Below are 23,506 nucleotides of genomic sequence, written 5' to 3'. Positions count from 1 at the left end.
GGAGCACTACGTAGTTTTGGAGAAGAAATTCACACTCAGAATATGAAATTGTGACGTCCTTCGCGAGGACGTTTGTTTATTCAGTCGTGAAAACAGATAGAATCCGTCACTTCTGATTAAAAAGTCTTCCCCAACACTACAGACGGCTCCTTTAACGAGCCAGTTTAACACATATGAACTCTGTCAAAATCAGTAAACAGCCAATCAGAGTCATTAGCAGGGTCGCTGATAGCTCGTGCCCAGGAGAAGATGATCTCCAACGACCCCCCCGAAGGTTTGATTGGTCCTTCTGTGTGATTTCTTGACCCGGGGCCCGGATCACTGACCCGGTGTTCCACCTCATCAGCAGACCTGGTTATTAGTGAAGCCACGAGAACATGAACACTGGAAAACACTGACAGTCAAACCAGAACCCCTGAAGTGTGACGCTCTTATTAAAGGTGCACTATTCTGATCTGAAATGAGGTGATAATACAAACTCAGGAATATTTATCTGATGAATATCTTTTCATAGCTACATAAACAATCTGTCCCAGAACACAGTTTGAAGCTGGAACGGTTCTGAAAATAGAAGCAAAGTAAAAACATACAAATTAAATTTGTTTATCGGTTTATTAAGTCATGAAAGTCAGTCAAAGAGGATTCAATTATTAAAATTTCTTTGCCAAAACTACACAGTGCACCTTTAATAATCATATTTAGTTTCCTCGAGTTCCACATGTAAATGGAAAAAACTTAAAAGAGCTCCAACAACATCTCCAAAAACAGTCCAGCTGGTTATTAAGAAGAAGAAGAAGAAGCTGCAGACGGCATCATTGTGCAGTGAGTCATGTGGGAAAACAGCCCAGCACGATGTTAACTTTACAAACCGAGTCTTGTCTGAAAATGATGTAACGTCAAACTCTAAAGGAAACAGAGAGAGGGCAGCGTGATGCACAGAGACCTGTTTCTGATGAATGATTCAGTGCTTTCAGCCCAGGTGCTGAATGGTAACTACTACCGGATCAGTTCTGGTTCAGCTCAGATCATTTATGTGGAGTAAAAGTGGAAATACTATAAATACTCCATAACAAGTAAACGTCCTGAATCCTAAATGTTGCTCTCGCAGAAGTAAAGTGGTGTTATTGTTGGCACAAAGACAAACTGATCGCTTCCCAGTTTCCCTCTGAGTGTCAAACAACAAACAACACGAGTTCATTCATTCAGTTGTTGTATAATGGAGACACGATCATTAGTTCAGTCTCTGATGGAGACGTGATAGCAGGTAGAAATGGTGCCAGGCTGCCAGTCTGACTGCATCGACAGCCGGCCTTCATGTTCCTGTTTACAGAGAACCAATCAGATGGTGCCGTTACTCTGCAGACAGCAATCAGCATTTACTCAATAACCATCCAGTAAAGCAAAGAGCTTGTCTACTGACCGTGCTAACAGCTCACCCAGTGCTGCTCTTTCATAATATCACTCCTCTGCTCCGCTAACTCCGCTAACTAACAAAAGGCAGTGACAGTTGGCAGCAGTTAGCGGTTACCATGGTGATATGCTTTGTAGGAATTCAGGCGGCCAATTCTGCATATTGCACCTTTAAGTTTTAACAGTTCAAAATGACTCGTCTGCTTTACTTGATTAATTTGAAAGTCACTTTGTCAAACTGCACAGTGAACAGTGATTCCCTCTGATATCTAATGGGGTGGGGATGAATAATAAATGTAGTATAGAATTGAAAATACTCAAATAAAGTACAAGTATATCAAAACTTGTGTTCCACCTCTGTTTCTGATCCAAACCCTGGTTCTGTCCCACTCCAGCTGTCCAGTGTTTCTGTTATATTAACGTTATAACTACATGTGATTCTGTCGGACTTTAAAAATATTTGCCTGTTTACGAGCGGCGACACTTATAGCTTTTATTTTGACTCTCGCTCTCTCCACATGTTTGGGTCGGACAGCAGAGTTCCAGATGTTAAGCTGAGAGGCTGTGAACCACTGAGGAGTGGAGAGGAAGAGGAGGAGGAGGAGGAGGGGGAGGAGGAGGAGGAGGAGGAGGAGGAGGAGGAGGGGGAGGAGGAGGAGGGGGGGGGGAGGAGGGGGGGGGGGGATACAGGAAGTATCCCACGGTATCCACGGTAACCTTGACATTCCATCCTGACCGAGTTCCCTGACATCTCCCACAATTCACTCTGCTCCTCTCCTCCAGCCATAAAACACACACACACACACACACCACACACACACACACACCACACACACACACACACACACACATTATGATTATATATCTATTATTTTGTCACTTTGTGTCTAATATATCATCTGTTCTCTCAGTGACCCAACCCACGTCACAACCACACACACACACACACACACACACACACACACACACACACACACACACACACACACACACACCCTTCCAGGCGAAGATATAATGGGGTGTAAGCTGAGATGTCTGAGATTAGCCGACAAAAACAAAAAAGAAGACTGTGCTGTAAAGATACTATAACGTCCTGCACACACACACTCACACATACAATCACACACACACATACACACACATACACACACAAGTGACGCAGTTGTGTGTAGCTGTCGATCATGAGGCTTTTTTGCACTTCGGGTCTGCGATTGGAAACACACAGCCGAGCACAAACTGAGATTTCTTGGCACTTTGAAATCGCTCCATCAAAGCTCACTTTGAGACACAAGTGTTTATCCACTTCATACGATTTCTCCAAAACACAAAAACAAGTGGGGGAGGTGCAGGAGAGCGAGGACGAGCGGAGCTGAGTCCTTAAAGCTGAAAGTGTGAATTAAGATGTTCGACTTCACAAGATGTCTGCAGCAGAGTACACACACACATCGCATACGTGACGTCAAAGCTGTTAAATCTGCACAGTTTGTTTATAATTTAGGTTCATTTTTGAATGTTTCAAACTATAACAAACCTCTCTGACATATATCTCCTCTAATAAATATCTTTTAAAGCATCTTATTGTTTGTTAACAGTCAAACAGATATAAACTACAGTGTAATCCACTTTAAATTTACCATGTATTAGTGTTTGTTGCTATAAAAGATGTTACATCATACACAACATCTGTTTCCTGGAAGACGAAACAGCAGCACTGATGAAAGACTTTAATCTGTTTTGTTTAAAAGGGTTTGTAAGGAGTCCGGAAAACATCTGCCACAACTCTGTTATCATTTAAGTGGAGTGAAAAGCATGTGTAAAGCTACAACTGCTAAAGCTAACAATCAGTTATTCCCTAAAAATATCAGACATGCACACATGCAAAGCCTGTTCTTTAATATTTTAAAAGTAATAAAAAAATGATGAAATGAATGAAAATCGTTTCACATAAAACACATTTTTTACTCTAAATCTGATCACACTGAATTATATTTTACCACAATCTCATTTTAAACAACTTGTGCTTCTATAAGACTGTGAGTAGATTCTACTTTCTGTACCGGTGGTCGTTATCTTCTGCTGGTTACAACAACAACAACAAGGAAAAAAAAAAAAAAAAGGATGAGTGGTTTCTGCAGAGTGACGAGAATCAGCCCTCCGTCTGACACACACACAGACAAACCTGCTCACACAGGGTTAAAACAACTGCCAAGAAGAAATCAGATTAAAATGAGGTTGGATCTCGTTTCAGTTTTTCTCTGTCACTTTTTTCTTTGCACATGACCCATTTTTCTGAGCTGCTGCTGCTGCTGCTGCTGCAGGAGAGACGGGGAGGGAGGAGAGGGAGGAGGAGGAGGAGTAAGGGAGGGATAACTTCAGTCCTCCACCGCGACAGAAAGACAGGAAGGAAGAAAGACGCAGACAGACAGGTAAAGGAAGAAGTGGCAGTAAAAATGACTGCCTCCGCTAGTAAACAGCTCTGTGTTTTGCATTACGTAGAGGAAACGCACACACTCGTCTGAGCGCTGCATGTTCACTCCAGTCTGATGTGCATGAGTGTGCATGTGTGTGCATGAGTGTGCATGAGGGTGCATGAGGGTGCATGAGGGTGCATGAGTGTGTGCACGTGCCCAAATCTGCCAGACATGAGGTGGTAACAGAGCAGCTGATGTGCTTCTATGCCTCCGACTGCACAGGTCAGCGAGTACATCACTGAAGTGCACATGCAGGTGTAAACGAGACGTGTGTGTGTGTGTGTGTGTGTGTGTGTGTGTGTGTGTGTGTCTGTGGATCTTTAATTCCTGCAACTTTCATCCATTTGCCACCAAACGCAGAGTTTCAAATGTCTCCCTCCGTCTTCCACCAGACGCCATCAGTTCTATCTGAGGAGCGTCAATTTCAGGAGTGACAGCGGATCATCTTCACTCACAGACATCCTGCCATTCACACAGGTCAACACAGCCCCTCATCCAGTGTGTGTGTGTGTGTGTGTGTGTGTGTGTGTGTGTGTGAGAGAGACAGACAGTACCTGTCGATGATGACGGGGTCCGAAGGTGTCTCGTTACGGTTCCCGCAGCTCTTCTTGTCACAGCACCGACTACGAGACGAAGACAGCAGAAGAGTCAGAGAACAGACGGTGTGAGTTCAGATTTACAGAATAATCCAGTTTGTGCTTTTGTCTGTACTGACGACTTAACGCCCGTCTCTGTTTCGCACAAATTGATCAGATCAGTTTGAAACAGGCCAACAGGAAGAGACTGCGGCGTCCACACTGACAGCACGGGTATAAAAATAGGCGAATGTGACATGAACAGTGAGCGTGAGGCAGGATCTGACAGAGACGAGACGAGTTTTCAGGGGAGAAGTCGGCTGGTGAGGTTCGCCACGAAACAGATCCATCACCAGGTGATCACCTCAGTGATCTGTGACACTGGATCTGTTCAAGCTTCAGTTAACAGTTCCTGCACATTATAATAACAGTTTGCCTGAGGACGGTGTGAACAGATGTGCATCCAGCTGCTCCTGACCGACCATCAGTGAGTCTGCATGTATTGACCATTGTATTCACCATAACTGTGACTCTGATCTGTCGGGAGCTGAGGAGCCACAGAGTCACAGAGGTCGGAGGTCAGGCTGGATGAAACGGTCATCATGAAAGTGTCCGTTTCCTGTTTCCTGCCGTCCGCCAACATTAGTTTCTTGTTTATAACTGTAACCACGATGACGTCCCCTTCGTCTAAACACACCAGTCATTTCTGTCAAAGTTTGAGTTTTTGGTTTTGCTGTTTCCTGTTTTATTTTGAAGTTCTGTCGTCCTCCGTCTGTTTTCCTGCCCCGACCCTCGTCTGTTCTGTTTTGCTCTTTCGTTCTCGTGTCTCTGCGTCCTGCGTTTCTGCTCTTTGCTTCCTGATTCTTCGCATTATTTCTGGTTTGTTCTTTGCTTTTGTGTCTACGTTTGTGTCCTCTGTTTGTTTAACTGTTGACTGTTTCAACTCAAACCACCTGGAATCTGAACCAAACCACAGCTTTGTCACATTGTTAAACAAGCGTCTCGTTCAGCCGTTCTTTGTCACGGTTTTCAACACTTTCCTTTCTTCTTCCACGACCATTAAAACATCCCCTGATCGAGCACTGGTTTCTGATGTCCAGATAAGTTGGTGACTTATCCAGCAAGTCTGACAAATCTTTTAGTAGAATACACATTCGGTCATTTAGCTAAACAGCACAGAACAAAGAAACGATGGCTCAGATTAAGATCTATTTGACTTTTCAAAGTGAACTGATCATGGAAAGAGGCGAGGACTGTTTCATAACGTCTGCAGTGGCTCTGGAGCTGCTTCATCATAATCTGAGAGGGAGAAAATATCCCCTGATGATGTCATAGTGATGTCATCAGTGCATTTCAACAGAACGTGTTGTGCACGTGTTGCAAACTAGACGTGGCATCTAATGAAAGTTGCATTATGGGACATGTTTGTGGATCTTAAAGTGGCTTTTTGTAACAATTTGCAGCAAATTTAAAGGTGATGATCTCTCTTTTACTCTCCACAGAGCTCCTTCAACCTGAAACACTAAAAACTGTGACTGACCTTTAATTAATGATCTCTAATATTGAAGCTTTCTGGTTTTATGTGAGTGCAAACACCAAATCACGAGCTCCGTTTCTGTCGTCTCCTGGGTGCTTCTTCAAAATCGACACTGAATTTAATCTTGAGGGAATATCTGGCGTGTGAGAAAAGCTGTAAAACTTCCACTCCATCCTAATTATGAACAGGTGGAGAAGGATTGAGGAGGCCTGAGGCTCAAACAGGAGTGGGTGGGACACACACACACACACACACACACACACACACACACAAACTGGCATGTGCTCCAAGATTCACACATATGTACGACGAGTCTGTCAAAGCTTTCTTGCGTGCATCAATTATGGATAAAGATGTAAGCAGGAGGGGAAGGGTGAGGCCGGGGGGGTGGAGGAGTGAAAGGGTGAGCGTGGGAGGGAAAGCTAAAAAACAAGAGGCTGGGAAGAAGAAGAGGAGGAGGAGGAGGAGGAGGAGGAGGAGGAAGGGGCGACAAGCTCAGGTTTCCCTCCGTCACAGATGGCAGGGGTGGAAAGAAAGAGGCTGATACGTTACACCTCACACATTGTCTCCACTATCTGCTGCTCGGCCTCGCGCTCCGACCCCGCTGTCACTTCCTTTCTGCCGCTCAGTGAACTGGGTCACTCCAGAACAGAACAGAGCAGCACCGGGCGAGGAGGAACCAGGCGATGAGGGGAGAACAGGGGGGAGGCTGAAGATGAGGAGGGGAGATTAAGGTTGGACAGCCGAGGAAGAGGAGACGGGAGCGGAGTGGAGGGGAGGCGGGACGGAGGTAATGTAGCACTTATTGCTCTGGATCCTGGTGATCTAATCATCTCCCCTCCTCCCACCACACACACACACACACACACGCACACACACACGCACACGCGCACACACACACACACACACACACACACACACACACACACACACACACGCACACGCACACACACACACACACACGCACACACACACACACACACACACAGACACACACACACACACACACACACACTTTTAAACAATGGAGCATCACCCGGAGATAGAGCCCGTTTTCACATGTTCCTCATGTCACAATTAAAGCAGTAAATGTTTACAGAAGCAATTTTTGTATTTTTGCAAATACATTTTTTTGGATATATTTGTTTTATGTTGTTTGTACAGATGCGCTGCAGCTTCCAGAGGTGGTGAACGGGCTCATCTATACATTACTATAAACTGTGACACTCTGTGTCAGCACTGATCCACAATCAGTCCAACGAGGGAAAGAAGAAAAGTGTATCGGAGGAAATCCCCGTTGATCATCAATTATTCACGTGTCAATAATCAAGTTCCAGCTGCTGAAACTTGAGGATTTGCTGATTTTTTTTCTATTTTGTATCCGTGTAATTTAAATGTTTGGATTGTTGGTAAAAAAAAAATCTGAAGACGTCATTTTCAGTTCATGTTGTCGACCACAGTCGTTCCTGTAGATCCAAACTCTTCAGATACGTTTTGTATCAGATGTGATGTATTGATTACTGATTGCGTTCGTCTGTTCCTCTGTGGCTCTTCCTCCATTTGTTTTCTTCTCCTCTTCCTGCTCACCTGTGTCCCCAGTGCACCTGTTTCCTGTCTCCTCCCCAGTCTGACCCTTCTGCTCTCTGATGACCTTTTTTCTACACTTTTGTTGCTCACATTTGCATTTCTGGACTTTGTTCTGACGTTCTGACCCGCCTGCTTCAGTCTCTCTTGTGTCTGAGTCTCTTTTTCATAAGTCTGACAGATTTCACTGATAACTTCTTTTTTAAGAAAACAATAAACATCTTGTGTTCATAATTTCTTTAAAAATAGGACAGTGAATGAGTTTGATGATCATTGAGTATCGTACAGCATTTCAATATAAAAGTAATTCTCGTTTTCAAGAAGTAATTAGTGCATCTTGTGCCCTGATGAAGACCCTCCAGGTCTGAACTGGTCGGTGTCTCATTGTTCTGTGAGCAGCCGCGTTTTGAATAAAACGCTTTTAACCCATTCGAGTGTTTTCATTGCTGCTTCACGCTCGAGCGCCTGAAGTCTGTTTATTCCTGTCGTGTGCTTTTCTTCAACAGCACCTGCGTTCTGCTCGAGTTTGGTGGTGTGCAGTCAGTCCTCGAGGGCCGCCGCCTCTGAAACGTGCTCACATTCCTCCTCTATTTCTTTAACTGCCTTAAAACCACAGCTGGTCAGTCGCTACAGATGTGGAGCCAGATCACGTCTTCACTCGCAGAACTTTATCTAAAATTCACTTTCCGAGGAAACCAAATGTGTCTGAATGTCTTTAAAATGATGCACAAAACATCTACAGGCAGAAGACGACAACAGTGTGTTAAATACTGCGACTGATTTGAACCAACGTCTGTGCTGAACAGGATCTGAACACCGAGTCGCCTCTTTTGTCTCTCTGGACTGAAACCATTCATGTGTTCGTGCCGGCGCTCCAGCCAGGTTTGTGACGACGGTCTGCACGGTGGCAGATTGGCTGGGAGCATATGGCTAATAGCACCGCCGTGACAATGAGCCACACTGATTAATGGACGCCCTGAGCTCTTTGTGCGTGTGCGTGTGTTGTGTGTTGTTGTGTGTTGTGTGTGTGTGAGGCCCCCGCTGCAGAATCAGCATGTGCGAACACGAGGCAACGGCCGTAACTTTGACCTGCGCTGCCGCTGCAGACGAGCGAGTGTTTACATTAGACATCGGAGGACTTTCTACAGTACGAGTTCACGCAGACATACATATGCAAAGAGGAGCGTATTCATGTCCGTAATAACAATAATGTGCGATAAAATCTGCTGCCAAATACAGTTTATTTATAAATTCCTCGTGAGCCACATCAGAATTTCAATGGGTTTACCGTGAAGCTCTGCAGCTGAACAGCCTGAGGGTTATTCAGAGAGCTATAGAATAAAATATTAGTGCGCCTGATTTCACGGCTAAAATCCTGCTTGTGCATAAAGATGAACCCCGATTTATATTGTTACGGTTAAAAGTTGTTCAGTGACAAGGTCGGGGGAATAAGAACAACTTAATTCATGTGCTAAATTTGAATTTTTACAACTGTGTGTGCGCGGGAGGAAGCGTGCATATGCATACTGTGTGTGTGTGTGTGTGTGTGTGTGCGTGTGTGTGTGTGTGAGACCCTGCCTATATTTTATAGTCAGATTGTGGAGGAAGGCCCATTTGTTAGCCATGAAACAACAGGAGGGTTCAGACTGACTAATGAGTTTCTCTGTGTCCTAATTAACCAGGCGTCACACACACACACACACACACACACACACACGCACATGCAAGCACACGCACACACGCACACGCATGCATTCACTCACACGTTTCCTATTGTATAGCATAGGTTGGTAAAATGCCTCTATAAATAGAACTCTTTGCTCCCAACCTACTTCCGAAGAAATTCATCTTTAGATTATAATTAAAGCGACGACTCTGATAGCTAAAACTCATCTTCCTCAACAGATTCGGCTCCGTGTGTCTGTGTACGTACGCGTCTGTGTGGGGGGGTTAATAAGGGTGACAAAATAAGAAATGTATCGAGGACAGAGAGGTGACTGGTGGGAACTTTCTTCAGACTAACAAAGTGCGCTGCTGGAGAGGAGAGAGAGTCGGAGCTGCAGGATGAAGGTGTGTTCTCACCTGCACATGATCTCGTGTGTCAGCAGCACTCTGCACATCTCGGGGTTTTTGTCTTGGCCTTCATAAACAATCGCCTGGAGAAGAGAAGATGTAAGGAGAGAGAGGAAGACAGTAAGTAAAGGCAAATGTTAACAGCAAATATTAAGAATGGGGGAGAATAAAAGAGCATTTTGTTGTTGTCGTGTTCTTCTGTTCACAAGATATGATGGGGGCGTCACACCTCGGCAAGACAGCGACCAAGTCTTTTCATTTTTTGCAACCATCGGGTCAGCGGGTCAAACTTTAAGTTGAAATGTATAATTTCAGCATTTTTCCTGGTAGTTGCTGAGTTAATTTAGTCACTTAAAGTAAGTAAATGAGCTTATAGTAGTCCATATATCATAAATTTCTAATTTCACACTGAATACAAGCAGGTGGTTCATAATCCTGTTTGATGACGTTGTGCCAATCAGAGCCTCTGATGGCCGTCAGCCTCCGTCTGCATCAGAGCGCGGAGGCATGACAGACGTATTTGCATGTTTTCAGACCGCTGCACTCGACATGAACCAGCGCTGCTGAGCAGAGACACAGTGATGATGTTAAACCAGGAGAGAAACTGAAGCCTCGCTGTACAAAGACTCTCCTCTGGTTACTGCAGTGACGCTGGCTGAGTGTCGCTGAGGAAACAGGTTCGATCCCACTTCACCTGAGAGAACCAGCGCTAACACCTCCACTTCACATGCACACACTCACACCTACTGCCTGCACTGTGTCTGTCGCCCCTCACACGCAAACACTTTGTTCACCTTGTTATAGAAAAAAAAAATAGACTAAGGAAATAACGAGCACGTCTCGTCTGCCGACATGCTGATCAGCTGAGCGAGAAGTTAAGAAGAGGATTGTTGTGTGTTCACGGAGCCGCGGCCGGCCGCAGTTTCAGCTCCTCAGCTCGAGCTTCACCCGCCGCCGTGGTGAAAAAACTCCTGGTTCTGGTGTGGAAGCTCAGAATAAAGTGAAAGCAAAATGTCACACACCGCTAAGCTATCTATCAATCAATACGCACGGCCCGTCTGTCTTTGGTCTATTCCAGTCTGTTTGATCTGTCGCTCCAAACTCCAGCAAGTCTCTCCGAGTGACACGCTCGCTTTTCTCTGAGAACGGTGAAGAAGTTTCACTGTCCTCTTTAATAGTCTTCAGTCGGGGTTCAGACTACCTGCTGCCATCCAGCCAACAGCACTGTGAGTTTATAAATGAGGCTCATTTAGCCGAGTGAAGGATTGAGAGCACTGAACAATATGCAGCGCCTGAAAACAGAACGTACTCACGGGTGATTTCTCCAACAGAAGAGACTGGATGGACACAAGCTGAAGGTTTCTGACTGGGTTTAAGGTCCAGTGTGTTCAGACTGAGACATCACCTTAATCATAACCAAACTGCAACCGTACGTCAAGACAAACAACCTCTTCAGTCGTTCAAAAGATTGGACTCAAATAATTAAAAGCTTGTGGAGACAGTGGATAAGAAAACTAAGGACCGACCTTTGGAAGACTGATATTATAAAAACCTTGTGGCCCATCAGGGGCCCCAGGGTGATCATGCTCCATATGGGGCCCAGCATGATCCGACGCCGCAGACCGAGCCCCTCATTTGTAGAAACTACAGCCCGACATGGACCTCAGGAAACAGCATTAACAGAGAGCAGCGACCGGAGCTGTTCAGTCTGAGGGCCCCATTACAATATTGTTGTAGCCTAAAGCGTTCCATACTAATAACCAGTTGTCTCCAGGACCCTCTGTGTTTTCTGGAATTGGAGCCCACATTTGTTTCAGGGCCCGGGGCCCCTGTCAGTCACGATTTCACATGCATGTGCATTTACATTCCAGCTGAAGAACCTCTGCAGGGAATTTACCCACACTGGAGTCTGCAGAAGGGCTCCTGGTGGTCCAGGACTGCAGCGCTGTGCACGCATCAGTTGTGTAATATGAAACAAAAATAATCTAATCACAAAGCAGGAAGTGAGCCAGAGTGTCAAAAGAGAAGCTGAACATGATGGCAGAGAAGAGGCTGTTGTGCAACTTCAGGCAACCATATTGAAATCTGTTCACCAGGCTGCAGCCAAAGCAAAGACGCTGCTGTTACACCCGAGACACCCGAGACTGTTTCACTGTGATACTTTCCTCCGATGCCGTCTTCATAAAAGCAAATCAGAGTGTGGGAACTGAGCGAAAAGACACAACAGACTGACGAGGAAACGCACTTTTATAAGTTGGGTCTATGATTAGAGCTGCCTGAGAACGGAGTGGGCCGAGACAACTCCCTGAACTTTTTCCTGGACAAACATGCATCAGTGTCATCTCACCCTCTCGCTTCTTCCCTCTTTTTTTTTGCACTTTTGCTCTTTTGTTCTCTCTCACACACACACACACACACACACAGACACGGAAACGTTCACACCTCGGGCCAGGTGAATACATTCATCTTTATGAACAGAATCAGGTCTGATGCACCTGAGCAGAAGAGGTCAGAACATCTTTATATACCACGCGTCTATCTGTACCGTGACTCTCAATAATAATCATCATTACCCGCGTTTGCTTTGTCCCAGTTGACCGTAACTTTAGCGGGACAGAGGACGGATGCAGCAGGAGAGCCAAAAGTTAAATATGTCGCCTAAACTCAGCAAAGCAGCGCTGGAAACAAGCAGAAATATCCACATTCTTGTGCAGAATTTAAGACTCATCATGTCAACAAAACCAGCAAAGGAAGAAAATTAACTTTAGTTTAACTCATTGATTATTTCTACTTGCTTGATTTAAACCAATCAGTGCATCTCACGCACAGAAGACGGAACAAGATAGAAGGATGGAAACAGACTCCTGTTAGTGTCGAGTGTCGAGGTCCGACGACACCAGAACAGATTCTGAGGAGCGAGACATTCCCGACCCGCGGCTGCTGGCGCCAACAAATAATTCTCTTTACTTTCATACTTTGAGGACGTTTCAGAGCTTCTGAACTTTCTGACTTTTACTTGTGTGAAGAAGTTGAATCGATACTTCTATTTTTCTCCAGAGTCATTTCATTTATTTTTTTTACACAGGTATCTGTAACTTCTGCTCCAGGACAGAGTGTGAGTACTTCTGCCACCTCTGGCAGATGGATGGTATATTTATATAATATCCACTGCGGTGCCGTCGACTCATCTCCCTCTGTAGCAGACCTGCATCACATCCTCGCCTTGTTCTGACCCCGTTCGGACCTGAAGGGGTGTCTTACACTGCATCAAATCCTGGATTACAAAAAGCTGACAGTCACTCAGAAACTGCATTAAACTGAGGTCTGAAGTTTCTAATATCACTCGGTCTGCCCTGCTCGGTAATCTGAGACATCTGGAGCTCCAATCAGGAGCGCAAAGAATAATGTGCGGATAATATTTCCTCTTGTGTGAGCGTCTAACTTCTTCTAGCGCTCGGCCCACGTTTGTCTTGGCGTCTTCATCACGCTGTCACCTCGCCTGCTCCTCTCCCGTCTTTCATCTTCCTCCGTCTCCTCCCTCTACTCCACCTCACCGGGCCTTTCATGCAGCATCTCCGCCGCGCTCTCCTCCGCCTTTGAAGTGGCGTGACATGCGCGGCGTGTAAACAAGGAGCCGTTAAGCAGGGGAACACACTTCCTCCTGCGTTAGTGTCAGGTCGACTAGCGAGCTAGTGATCCGACAGGGCCGCGGTGACAGACGCTTTATTCTCCGGGACAGAGTCGTGATAAACTCGCGCCAACGCTCTGCTTCTGAAGACTAAGAGGAGGCCCTCTCCTCCTCCTCCTCCTCCTCCTCCTCCTCCTCCTCCTCCTCCTCCTCCTCCTCCTCCTCCTCCAGTTAACACAATCAGTGCTGCCCCTCTCACACAAAACAGGTAGACGCACAGAAATAGCAGAGTGACAGGAATAAGTGCCAGCTCAAGGTGCCAGACGATGCTTTTCTGGCAGAAGAATCACAGTCAGAACCGTGAAAGAAGGCTCGGAGATATGAGCCTGACGGAGCAGCACAACAGTCTGGACTTTAAAGGGCCCGTCTGCAGGTTCTGTCCAATAAAAAAGTGTCCACATGTACACAGTCACTGCGTCATGTATAGACTCGTAAGGACAAGAATTTAGTTTGCAATCAGATAATCAGGACGTGGAGTCAAAGTCCTGCAGTCGCTCCAACACAAGCAGCTGCTCCACCTGCACTGTGGCTCGGTGTAATCTCTCATTAATGAGGGCGTCTCTCACTGATTGGTCTTTATGAAAATGTGAAACATGTTCCGGAGGTTCATTATCCGTAATCTGAGAAATTAGTATGTTCGGCACCTGCTGTTAGTATTTAAATCCATCATAATCACGAAGGTTATCCAGTGAGGCGGCGAGCGTGTCTGATGTCATCCTCCACATCACACCCACATTCTAGTCTCGACCACTTGGGATGATGGGAAATTGTGTTTATTGAAGGTTGTTAACACCAAAATGTCTAACTGAAGTGGAAGGGAGCGCTGTCTGTCTGTCTGTTCTTCATTTTTCCCGACAACCATTCAGCCGACCGGCTTCACGTTTGGCAGTTTGTATTTGAGGATCAGTGTTGAACGTGAAGATGTTTGGACCGGGTTTGTTCCCAACAGGCCGGCACCAGTTCCGTCTGCTTCCACGTCTCCATTAGAGACTAAATAAATCAAATAACTCGTGTTGTGTCCGGTGTTGCTGGTATTCGCCTCTCTGACGAAAACAGAAACGATCCGGTTGTCTTTGCGTCAGAGTTTGGAAGCACTTCGACACACGTGTGGTGAGAAAGTTGCCTGTTGCCACGTCTGTTTGGACTAATTAACTGAAGAGCACGACATACTTTAAGTTCTGTTGTAAGGTTTTATTTATAGATACTAGCATTATTACAAATGTCAAGTCTTGAATCAGGTTCTATTACTCATGGATCAGAAGATGATGTTTCGCTTTAGTCTGAGATACATTTTTAACAGCCTCGGTCAATTAGTTAATTTAGTAATGATGGAAGACTTCCGTATGTGAATTCTTTGGGAGCAACGTCAAGTTTAGTAACATTAGACAGCAGAGAAAAGTGCTGCTGAGGAGCAACAGTGACGAAGAACAAGCAGCGGCACACCAGCAGTGTCAGTGTGTGTGTGTTCATATGGTGTGTGTGTGTTCATATGGTGTGTGTGTGTGTGTGTGTGTGTGTGTGTGTGTGTGTGTGTGTGTGGTTAGAGAGACAGTGGCCATGACATCATTGACCGATTAAGCCAACCACACCACTGTTTTAGTTTGACCACCTGTTAGTGTTCCATTCCTTTAACGCTGAGAATCACACACACACACACACACACACACACACACACACACACACACACACACACACACATACTCAGAGTTGAGCATGCTTTATTGCTCCATATGCAGTTTTGCCCATGTCTCTACACAGATATTCAACACTTAATAACTCGGCTGTTTCCCATTTGTTCATCTCTTCCTCTCGTTCACATATAAACCTCTCACTACCCCACACACACACACACACACACACACACAAACACACACAAGAAGATGCCCACAGGTGCAGCACACACCTGCCTGCATCAGCATCTTGAGGAAAAATCACTTTTCCTTTTCATGTCGGCTAAAAAAAAAAAATTCTGTTTCATTTTTCAGACAACAGCGAGTGTGAACGTGTATTTGTGTGTATTAGCGTGAGTGTGTGTGTTCAGGAGGTTAAACCTCCGGACTTCCACTACACAGGCCGACTGAGTGTGTGTGTGTTTGTGTGTGTGCGTGTGTGTGTGTGTGTGTGTGTGTGTGTGTGTGTGTGTGTGTTTTAGGTTGGCTGTCACCCCACATAGCTGAAGCTAAACAGTGTTATTAGGGAACAGTGTGGTCCCTTCAGCCTGCCAGGCACACACACATGCACTACACACACACACACACACACACACACACGCACCATACACACACACACAAACACACAGTATATGATACAGCGTGGCAGCAGCAATGTGAGACTGGAGTCACATTAGCGAGTATATTCAGTGCATAGCGGGGCTTCTTGGCTCCTCGGACCATGCCAGACACACACACACACACACACACACACACACACACACACACATCACACCAGATAGAAATCTCACTGTTCCTCATACAAAATCCTAAAGCTCCATCTTCTTCTTCTCTGTTTACCTGAGCAACACTGAGCACTGAACCCGTCTGTCTGTCTGCCTGTCTCTCTCTCTCTCTCTCTCTCTCTCTCTCTCTCTGTCTCTCTGTCTCTCTCTCTCTCTGTCTCTCTCTCTCTCTCTCTCTCTCTCTCTCTCTCTCATGAAGTTGCACATAAACAACAACACAAACATTAACAGCAAAATTGGATCTGATCAGAACCTCCGTGCTCCTCGGCACAACGGATCCCTGAGGTGCTGTTACATCTTTCCACTTCCTACTGTGAGCGGCAGAATCACGCCGCTGTTCCTTCACACCCGCTCGCTGCCTCCTCGCTCTAATCACAGCGAGAGAAGTGCAGGCAGAAACGCCTGGAGACATGTGGTGTGTGTGTGTGCGTGTGTGTGTGTGTGTGTGTGTGTGTAGTGTATGCAGTGGAAACACCCACCCACAGAACACACACACACACACACAAACGCTTGTGTTAGTGTGTGTAAGTACATGCAGAGGAGGGCGGCGGATCAGTGGAGCAGCTCATTGTCAGCGAGGTAACAGGAGAGGTGACAGACCTCTGTGTGTGTGTGTGTGTGTGTGTGTGTGTGTGTGTGTGTGTGTGTGTGTGTGATTACCTGTTTAGTCATGGAGTCTATGAGTCGAACATAAAAGTCCTGCTCTGTTCTGATGCCTGTTGGGACGCAGAAGAAAAGAGGAATTATAGATTTTGCACAGATTTTGACGCGCAGGATCACATTCAGAACTCCATTTGAAAAAGTGTCAAATTAAGCAACATTTTTTTTAAAAAAAAGGTCATAATTAATTAATCCTGCCTTCAACAACTCATAATTTTAGGGGCTGCTAAAATATTTCTGATACACAGAATTACATTTATTATTTCAGACTTTTTTTTTTACGTGAAATTTTGTTTATTTTGATTATCATTTTATTTTTATTTTTTTATCTTTTTATGACTCAAAAAATGAGTCAAGGGAAACATGATTATTTGGTTGAATTAAAGGCTCAGAAGCCAATAAAATTAAAAAGAATGTTTCTCAGCATCTGTGTGTTTTTGTTTTTTTTTCCTGAGCCAATAAAATGTGTTTCATACAGATTCACACATTTTATAAAACACACAGACCTCATTAGACCCTTTAATGGTTCAGAGGTATTTAAATGTCAACACTTTACAGTCGATATCACTGATAAATGGTTTGGCGTGTTTGTTTTCTTTTTTCTTTTCTTTTCTTTTCTTTTTTTTTAAAGTGACATTAAAATCAATATTATCAGCTCTGTGGTGTCTCCTGCCAGTGTTTCTCGTCACAGGCCTGAACAGATCAGCTCAGTGTGTCAGTCAGAACCCTGCAGCTCCGGACCAACTGATCCAGGGACAGCGGCGCTGATGAAGCCGTGAAGCGGCCTCAGCAGCTGCTGCGGAATATAGTGACTTTTAGCCAGAAATCGTTCAAATTACACACATGTGAAACTCAACACATGCAGATTGTGTGACACGCGGATGGCAGCCTGTTGGCCTCCTCTGCCTCACGTGCGCCCACATCATATCTGAATATCGGCTGTGTGTGTGTGTGTGTGTGTGTGTGTGTGTGTGTCACTCACCATTACTGTAAAGAAGCTGCAGCCGGTAATGAATCCCGTTATTGGTCTTCTCTCCACTCGTCTCCTTCACACACACACACACACACACACACACACACACACCGAGATGTTTACTCACATGTTTTCAGGACAGATTAAAATAAACAAACAAACAAATAAATAAATAAAGACACGTCTCTCTTATTGGATTCTTCACGCGTTAAACAAACGCGTGATTTACGCGCGGTGGTCACATTACGCGGAGCAGCTCTGTAATTCCTCGGCGTGTAATCACGCTGTTATTGTGGCTTCTTCTCTGTAATTCCTCTGTAATTACTGGTTTATGTTTGGAGGGCGAATGAAAATCCACACAGTGAATTATGTCTAATTTAAACCGGTGTGATAATTGATGAGGGGCGCGCTGCCCGCCGCAGTGCGCTCGGGAACAAGTGGTTTGTGTTCAATCAGCTGCGAACTAAAACTATTTAAACAGGTTTTATTATTTATCAGATGAAGAACTGGATCGAAGGATTTTATGAGTGATGGTGTGTGCTTCAAATCCGATTTAAAACATAATAATAATATTGATTATTAGAATAGTAATAATACATTTTAAACACAGCAATTTATTTGTTTTATTCACGTGTTTCTGTAAATGTTCTGAATAACGAGGCCTTTACAAATTAAAATGTTAAATGTACTAATAAGATAAAATGTTTGGGGTTTTTTGTCCCCACCTTCTCCTTCTCGATGAAGTCCACGAAGTTGGTCCTCTCGATCTCCACCGGCTGACCCTGCCGGTCGTACAGCGCCAGGACGAAGTGGAAGAAGTTGGACTTGCGCAGGTTGGAGGGCGGCTGCTTCTCGAAGTGCGCCCGGGCCAGACCCACTCCGCTGCGGACACACAGGCGGAGGATGAGTCGGTGTTAGAAGCGAATGTCGTGGGAGGCGAAACAAGTTTACAAGAGCAAAGAAATATGAGCAGCAAATCTTTTATTATTGTTACTATCATTATTATTATTTTCTTGATTTGACCAGGATTTGTTTTATTTGATTTATAGAATTAAACCACACGTGTCTGTCTGCTGGTCTCTTCACATCTCTGAATTTCTGGATCAAGTGGAGAATTTTATCGCCATGAATCTGTTTTACAAAGATTCAGCTCCTCGTTGTAAAACCAGAGCTCAGGCCTGATTTATGTATTTGTCTCCTTTTGGCTTCATTAAACCTCAGACAGCTGTGCGTAAAAATCAGTGGCACCGGCACATGTTGCTGTTAACTGCTCAGCACGTTGTCTATAAATTATACAGTTAAAAAAACAACTAAATCAGCAGCAGTTAAAATCCAGAGTTGTTCCCGTCAGGTCACAGGATCCTGACAGAAGACACCACCTCGTCTCCGTCTCCTCCCGGGCAGAGCTCACCTTTGGGCGGCCGTGTTGGCGTCCAGCACGCCGCCCCCCTGCATCCAGCTCCGGACGTTCATGCCTCCCAGCGGCTCCTCCTTCAGGCTGCTGCCGCTTCTCTGGATGCTCTCTTGGATCCCAAACATGAACAGACCTCCGTGGCTCGCTGCTGTGCACTTGTCCTCCCGTAGATCCTGAAGCGTCGCGGGCTCAATGTGCTGCTGGGGAAAAAAACCAAAGCGGGTCGTAATTCTTGTCCTGAAGGAGCGCGTGTTAAAACAGACGGGACATCGTAGCGGGTCCAAAACTGTCCGAACACTTAAGACGCGCGTTTAAAATCACCAGCGGAGAGTTGTGAGGAGTGAGGAGCTGTTAGAAAAGTCTCTCCTGGAGCGCTTTGAGATCCACAGTTGAAGCTGTCAGGCAGAACAGAGAGATCAGCTATCACCCAGATCAGATGTCATCATCATCTGTCGCCTCTTTCTTCCTCTTTTTGTTCGCTTTCTCTCCTCTTCTCCCTCAGTCCGGCGGTCCGGGACGCGTCGGGCGCTCTGTGGTGTCCGGAGCAGCGCTGCTTTCCTTCGGATGACTCCCGAGCTCTCGGCTCTCCGCTCCCTCTCTGAGGAAAACGCTTTGTGACTCTTCCCAAAGGACTCTCTCTCTCTCCCTTCTCTCCCTCTCTCTCTCTCTCTGAGAACCAAACGCGAGCTTCTCCCGCCCCGGGGCGAGAGAGAGGGAGGGAGGTGGGATGGGAAGAGAGGGAGGGGAGGGGACCGGAGGAGAGGAGAGGAGAGGAGAGGAGAGGAGACGCCCCCAAACAAAGAGTGAGGTCCGGTGCGCGCCGTGGAGCGGCACGGAGCTCCTCCGTCCTCCGTCCTCTGTCCTCCGTCCTCTGTCCTCTGTCCTCCGTCCTCCGTCCTCTGTCCTCCGTCCTCTGTCCTCTGCAGACTTTGCAGAAACGTCTCTTCTCTGCAAATGTGGAGATTTAATCTTTAAAAATCGCCCGCGAAAGTTCCTGGAAGCTGCTCAGCGGCTCTTCATCAGGACGCACACAAACACAATCACATTAATGATCTCCAACATGTGCTTTTATTATAAAAATACAAAAAGGAAAAAAACGAAACACGAATAATTTAGTTTTGGAGGATCTGATTGGAACTTTAACACAATAATATTTCTTATTCTATAATGATGGAACGAAGAAGAAATCGATCAGGCCGATCTGATCCCACAGCGGAAGCTCAGCTGGTGTTCTGCAGACACTCTGTGATTCTGATCTGAAGCCTGAACTTCTCCACGCAGGTTTAATTTAGACGAACCGGTCCGGCTCGGATAGAGAAGCCACAACATCTCTCCGCTCCTCATTGTCCTCCGCCGGCCTCCTTATTGCAGGCTCGCGCCGCAAGACGCACAAACAAAAGCGACAATAACAATAATTAGCTCAAAATAACAATGAACATAATTGAGGATAATTGCTACCAGATCCCCGCTTTGTCTCCTGCAGCACCATCTGTTATTCCAAACTATTTATCACGCCGAGAGGGAATCCAAACCCAAACACACATATTAATAGATAATCGCGTCAACTCTCTCTTTATTTTAAATTATTTTTTAATAAAATAAAGCTGCAGAGTATCGATCTGCAGAGGTGCAAAAGGTCAACAACTTGTGTATTATTCAGCCGGCTGTGGGGATGATTGGCAGGACGATCTGGCGCAGCTCCAGGCTTTAATTCCCAAAGGTTATTGAAAAACGCTCCTGACCTTGATTATGGAGAATAAAAGTCTTTTCTGCTCCAGTTTCCTGCATATAGAAGAGAGAGAGAGACAGAGAGAGAGAGAGAGAGAGAGAGAGAGAGAGAGAGAGAGAGAGGACTGAACACACACGTGTGTGTGACGATCGATCCGAGCACGTGTTCAACTTAAACAATTAAAATATAGAAACTAACTGCAGGTTCGTCTCTGCGAAGAAATGTGACAAATTAATGTATTAATGTAAAACTTCAGGTGTTAGAAATAAAAATACGATAAAATATTCACTTGCAAAATTAAAACAAAAAACATTAAATACAATTTATAATAAATCAAAAGGTTCTTGTTGCATTGTTAGGAAATTATATTATCGATTTATAAACATTCTGAAATATTATTTAAATTATTCTGAAGATGATCAAAGATTTTTTTAAACATGAGACAAATGGACAAATACCAGCGGTGTCCACAGGTCACTGTGAAGATCAACTGATATTTAATCTGCATTAGAAATATAAATTAATAAGTTTTAAACGCAAGAACAAATCATTACAGATATTAAGAATAAAAATATTTAATTAATGAATTTAATAAATCTGTAGGAGCCCGAGAGAGCAGGAAGAACCCGGCAGATTAAAGATGGACACAGGGAATAAACTCACTGTGTGTGTGTGTGTGTGTGTGTGTGTGTGTGTGTGTGTGTGTGTGTGTGTCCAGCTGCGGGTCGTCTCCCGCATCAGCTCCCGCGCGCTCTAAAAACAGCCCAACAGCGCCATCTTCTGTCTGAGTCCTGCAGCTTCTCCAAACTCTGAACAGTCAAGAGAAAAAGACTTCAGACTGCTGTCCTGTCGTCTGGTTGTGTTTCTTTACATTTTCAGCACTTTTCTCCATGTTATTTGTTTCTTCTATCATTCTTGCACCAGTTGTGTTTAATTTCTTTTATTTGTGCTGTCGATATCATTGATTTAAAAAAAGGTTGAATAAATGAATTAATGAATCAAAGCAAACAGCTGTCATATCTTGTATGTATGTTTTGCTTCATTTAATCTTTTCAAAATGTTTTAAACTGTTTAGAAATTGTTTCCCTTTCTCCTTTTTACTGTCGCATTTAGGTTTTTTTCTTGTAAGTTGCAATCTTTAGTACATCTTGTAATAAAAGCAGAGCTATTCTGTTACAATATGTTCCAAATTATTATGCTTTTAGTGTTGTTATTCTTTCTTGTCCTAAATAACACATATAATTGGAAGTCAATGGGATTTTTTTTTGTTCTGTGAATTAGTTCCAAATAATTTTGTAAAACAGAAGAAAAGGATTGAAAACAGCCTGTTGTATGTTTTTGCATCAGGAGGTAATTTTTCTAAAATCAAAGTTTGTCTTAAATCGGAAACATCGTGACAGATCCAGTTACAGAGGAGCCCTTCTTTGACATCACACTAAAACATTATGTATATACACTAATGTTAGTCTATTTCTATACATCCATGTAAAGTTTCTGCCTGTACTTCCTTCGAGGATGCCAGAACTGCCTCCCAGACCTGCTGCTGCTCAGAGGTAAACTTTCGCTCACCCTCATGGAGCTTCTTTTAAAGATGCTTCATAGGTTGTCTGTAGGGTGGAGGTCTGGAGATGATAGAGGTCTGGTGATGATGGAGGTCTGGGGATGAAGGAGGTCTGGGGATGATAGAGGTCTGGGGATGATGGAGGTCTGGGGATGAAGAAGGTCTGGGGATGATGGAGGTCTGGGGATGAAGCAGGTCTGGGGATGAAGCAGGTCTGGGGATGATGGAGGTCTGGGGATGGTGGAGGTCTGGGGATGATGGAGGTCTGGGGATGAAGGAGGTCTGGTGATGATGGAGGTCTGGGGATGATGGAGGTCTGGAGATGATAGAGGTCTGGAGATGATGGAGGTCTGGAGATGATAGAGGTCTGGGGATGAAGGAGGTCTGGGGATGATGGAGGTCTGGTGATGATAGAGGTCTGGGGATGAAGCAGGTCTGGGGATGAAGCAGGTCTGGGGATGATGGAGGTCTGGGGATGATGGAGGTCAGGGGATGGTGGAGGTCTGGGGATGATGGAGGTCTAGGGGTGATGGAGGTCTGGGGATGATAGAGGTCTAGGGGTGATGGAGGTCTGGGGATGATAGAGGTCTAGGGGTGATGGAGGTCTGGGGATGATAGAGGTCTAGGGGTGATGGAGGTCTGGGGATGATGGAGGCCACACCATGATTGTTTCTCGCTTCATGCTCACAGCAGTAAAGACCTCAGCGGCATGTTTTGCAGCGCAGGACGGTTCTTTATCTTCTATGAAAATTATTTTACCATCAGCAGGAAATGGGCAGTTAGGAACTCCACATATATTCTGCAGAGGTCATTCTGACACCTTCCATGATTCCAGTCCAGAACAAAGACTCCAGCCCCTCCCTGCTGACGTCGCAGCCTTGTTGGGACATCAGTGAACTCCGTCCATCTGCACCATCCAGGGAAGCACGGCAGTCGTCAGTGAATACAACTGTTGGAAAAAGTAGTTTCATGTGTTTCTGAGCCCACTGTGATCGTTCCTCCTTGTGGGCATCGGTTCAGGGTGGATGAAATACAGCTGTATGCACATCAGCAAGCCTCTGGAGGATCCAGCGTTGAGGCACCAGCAGCTTCTAATACCTGTTTGCTGCTCATCTGTGGCTTTTTTCACAGCTGCTCTCTTAAAACGATGAGTCACTTTCCTTAATACGCCTTTATCACACAAATCTTTCCACAGTACCATGATCTCTCTTCATTTCTCCTGAAATATCCAACATTTTCATTTCTTTTGCAACATACTGCACTATGACATGCTTTCCATCTGCACACAGATCTTTCTGTTTCCCCACACTGCATGAAACCTGTGAGTTGCTTAACAATGTGGATCAACCTCCTTTAATTAGTCTCACCTGGCAAAC

At 45.1% G+C, this 23,506-nt stretch overlaps 1 protein-coding gene and 1 long non-coding RNA gene across 3 annotated transcripts in view; both read right to left on the bottom strand.

The window, feature by feature from the left end:
* LOC119031729 (transcription factor COE1-A-like) overlaps positions 1-19,481 on the bottom strand; it is an 86,920-nt gene extending 67,439 nt beyond the window's left edge. For both annotated transcript variants that reach the window (XM_037120390.1, XM_037120391.1), the window contains exons 1-6: positions 18,838-19,481; positions 18,152-18,308; positions 17,436-17,499; positions 16,454-16,509; positions 9,660-9,733; positions 4,436-4,504 (exon numbers count right to left, since the gene is read on the bottom strand). In XM_037120390.1, the coding sequence (XP_036976285.1) occupies positions 4,436-4,504; positions 9,660-9,733; positions 16,454-16,509; positions 17,436-17,499; positions 18,152-18,308; positions 18,838-18,965 (548 nt within the window). In that variant the 5' untranslated portion in view covers positions 18,966-19,481. The remainder of the gene's footprint in view (positions 1-4,435; positions 4,505-9,659; positions 9,734-16,453; positions 16,510-17,435; positions 17,500-18,151; positions 18,309-18,837) is intronic.
* A 408-nt stretch (positions 19,482-19,889) lies between these two features.
* On the bottom strand, positions 19,890-23,422 carry LOC119031733. The gene is made up of 2 exons (XR_005078683.1): positions 22,139-23,422; positions 19,890-20,622 (listed from the first exon to the last, which is right to left on the bottom strand). It is a non-coding gene; the product is annotated as an uncharacterized LOC119031733 (long non-coding RNA).
* Between the last annotated feature and the right edge of the window lie 84 nt (positions 23,423-23,506).

The sequence above is a fragment of the Acanthopagrus latus genome, chromosome 13 (assembly GCF_904848185.1).
Source record: "Acanthopagrus latus isolate v.2019 chromosome 13, fAcaLat1.1, whole genome shotgun sequence".
Taxonomy (NCBI): Eukaryota; Metazoa; Chordata; class Actinopteri; order Spariformes; family Sparidae; genus Acanthopagrus; species Acanthopagrus latus.
The sequence above is the reverse complement of the archived record's forward strand: the minus strand, read 5'-3'. Positions and strand labels throughout refer to the sequence as shown.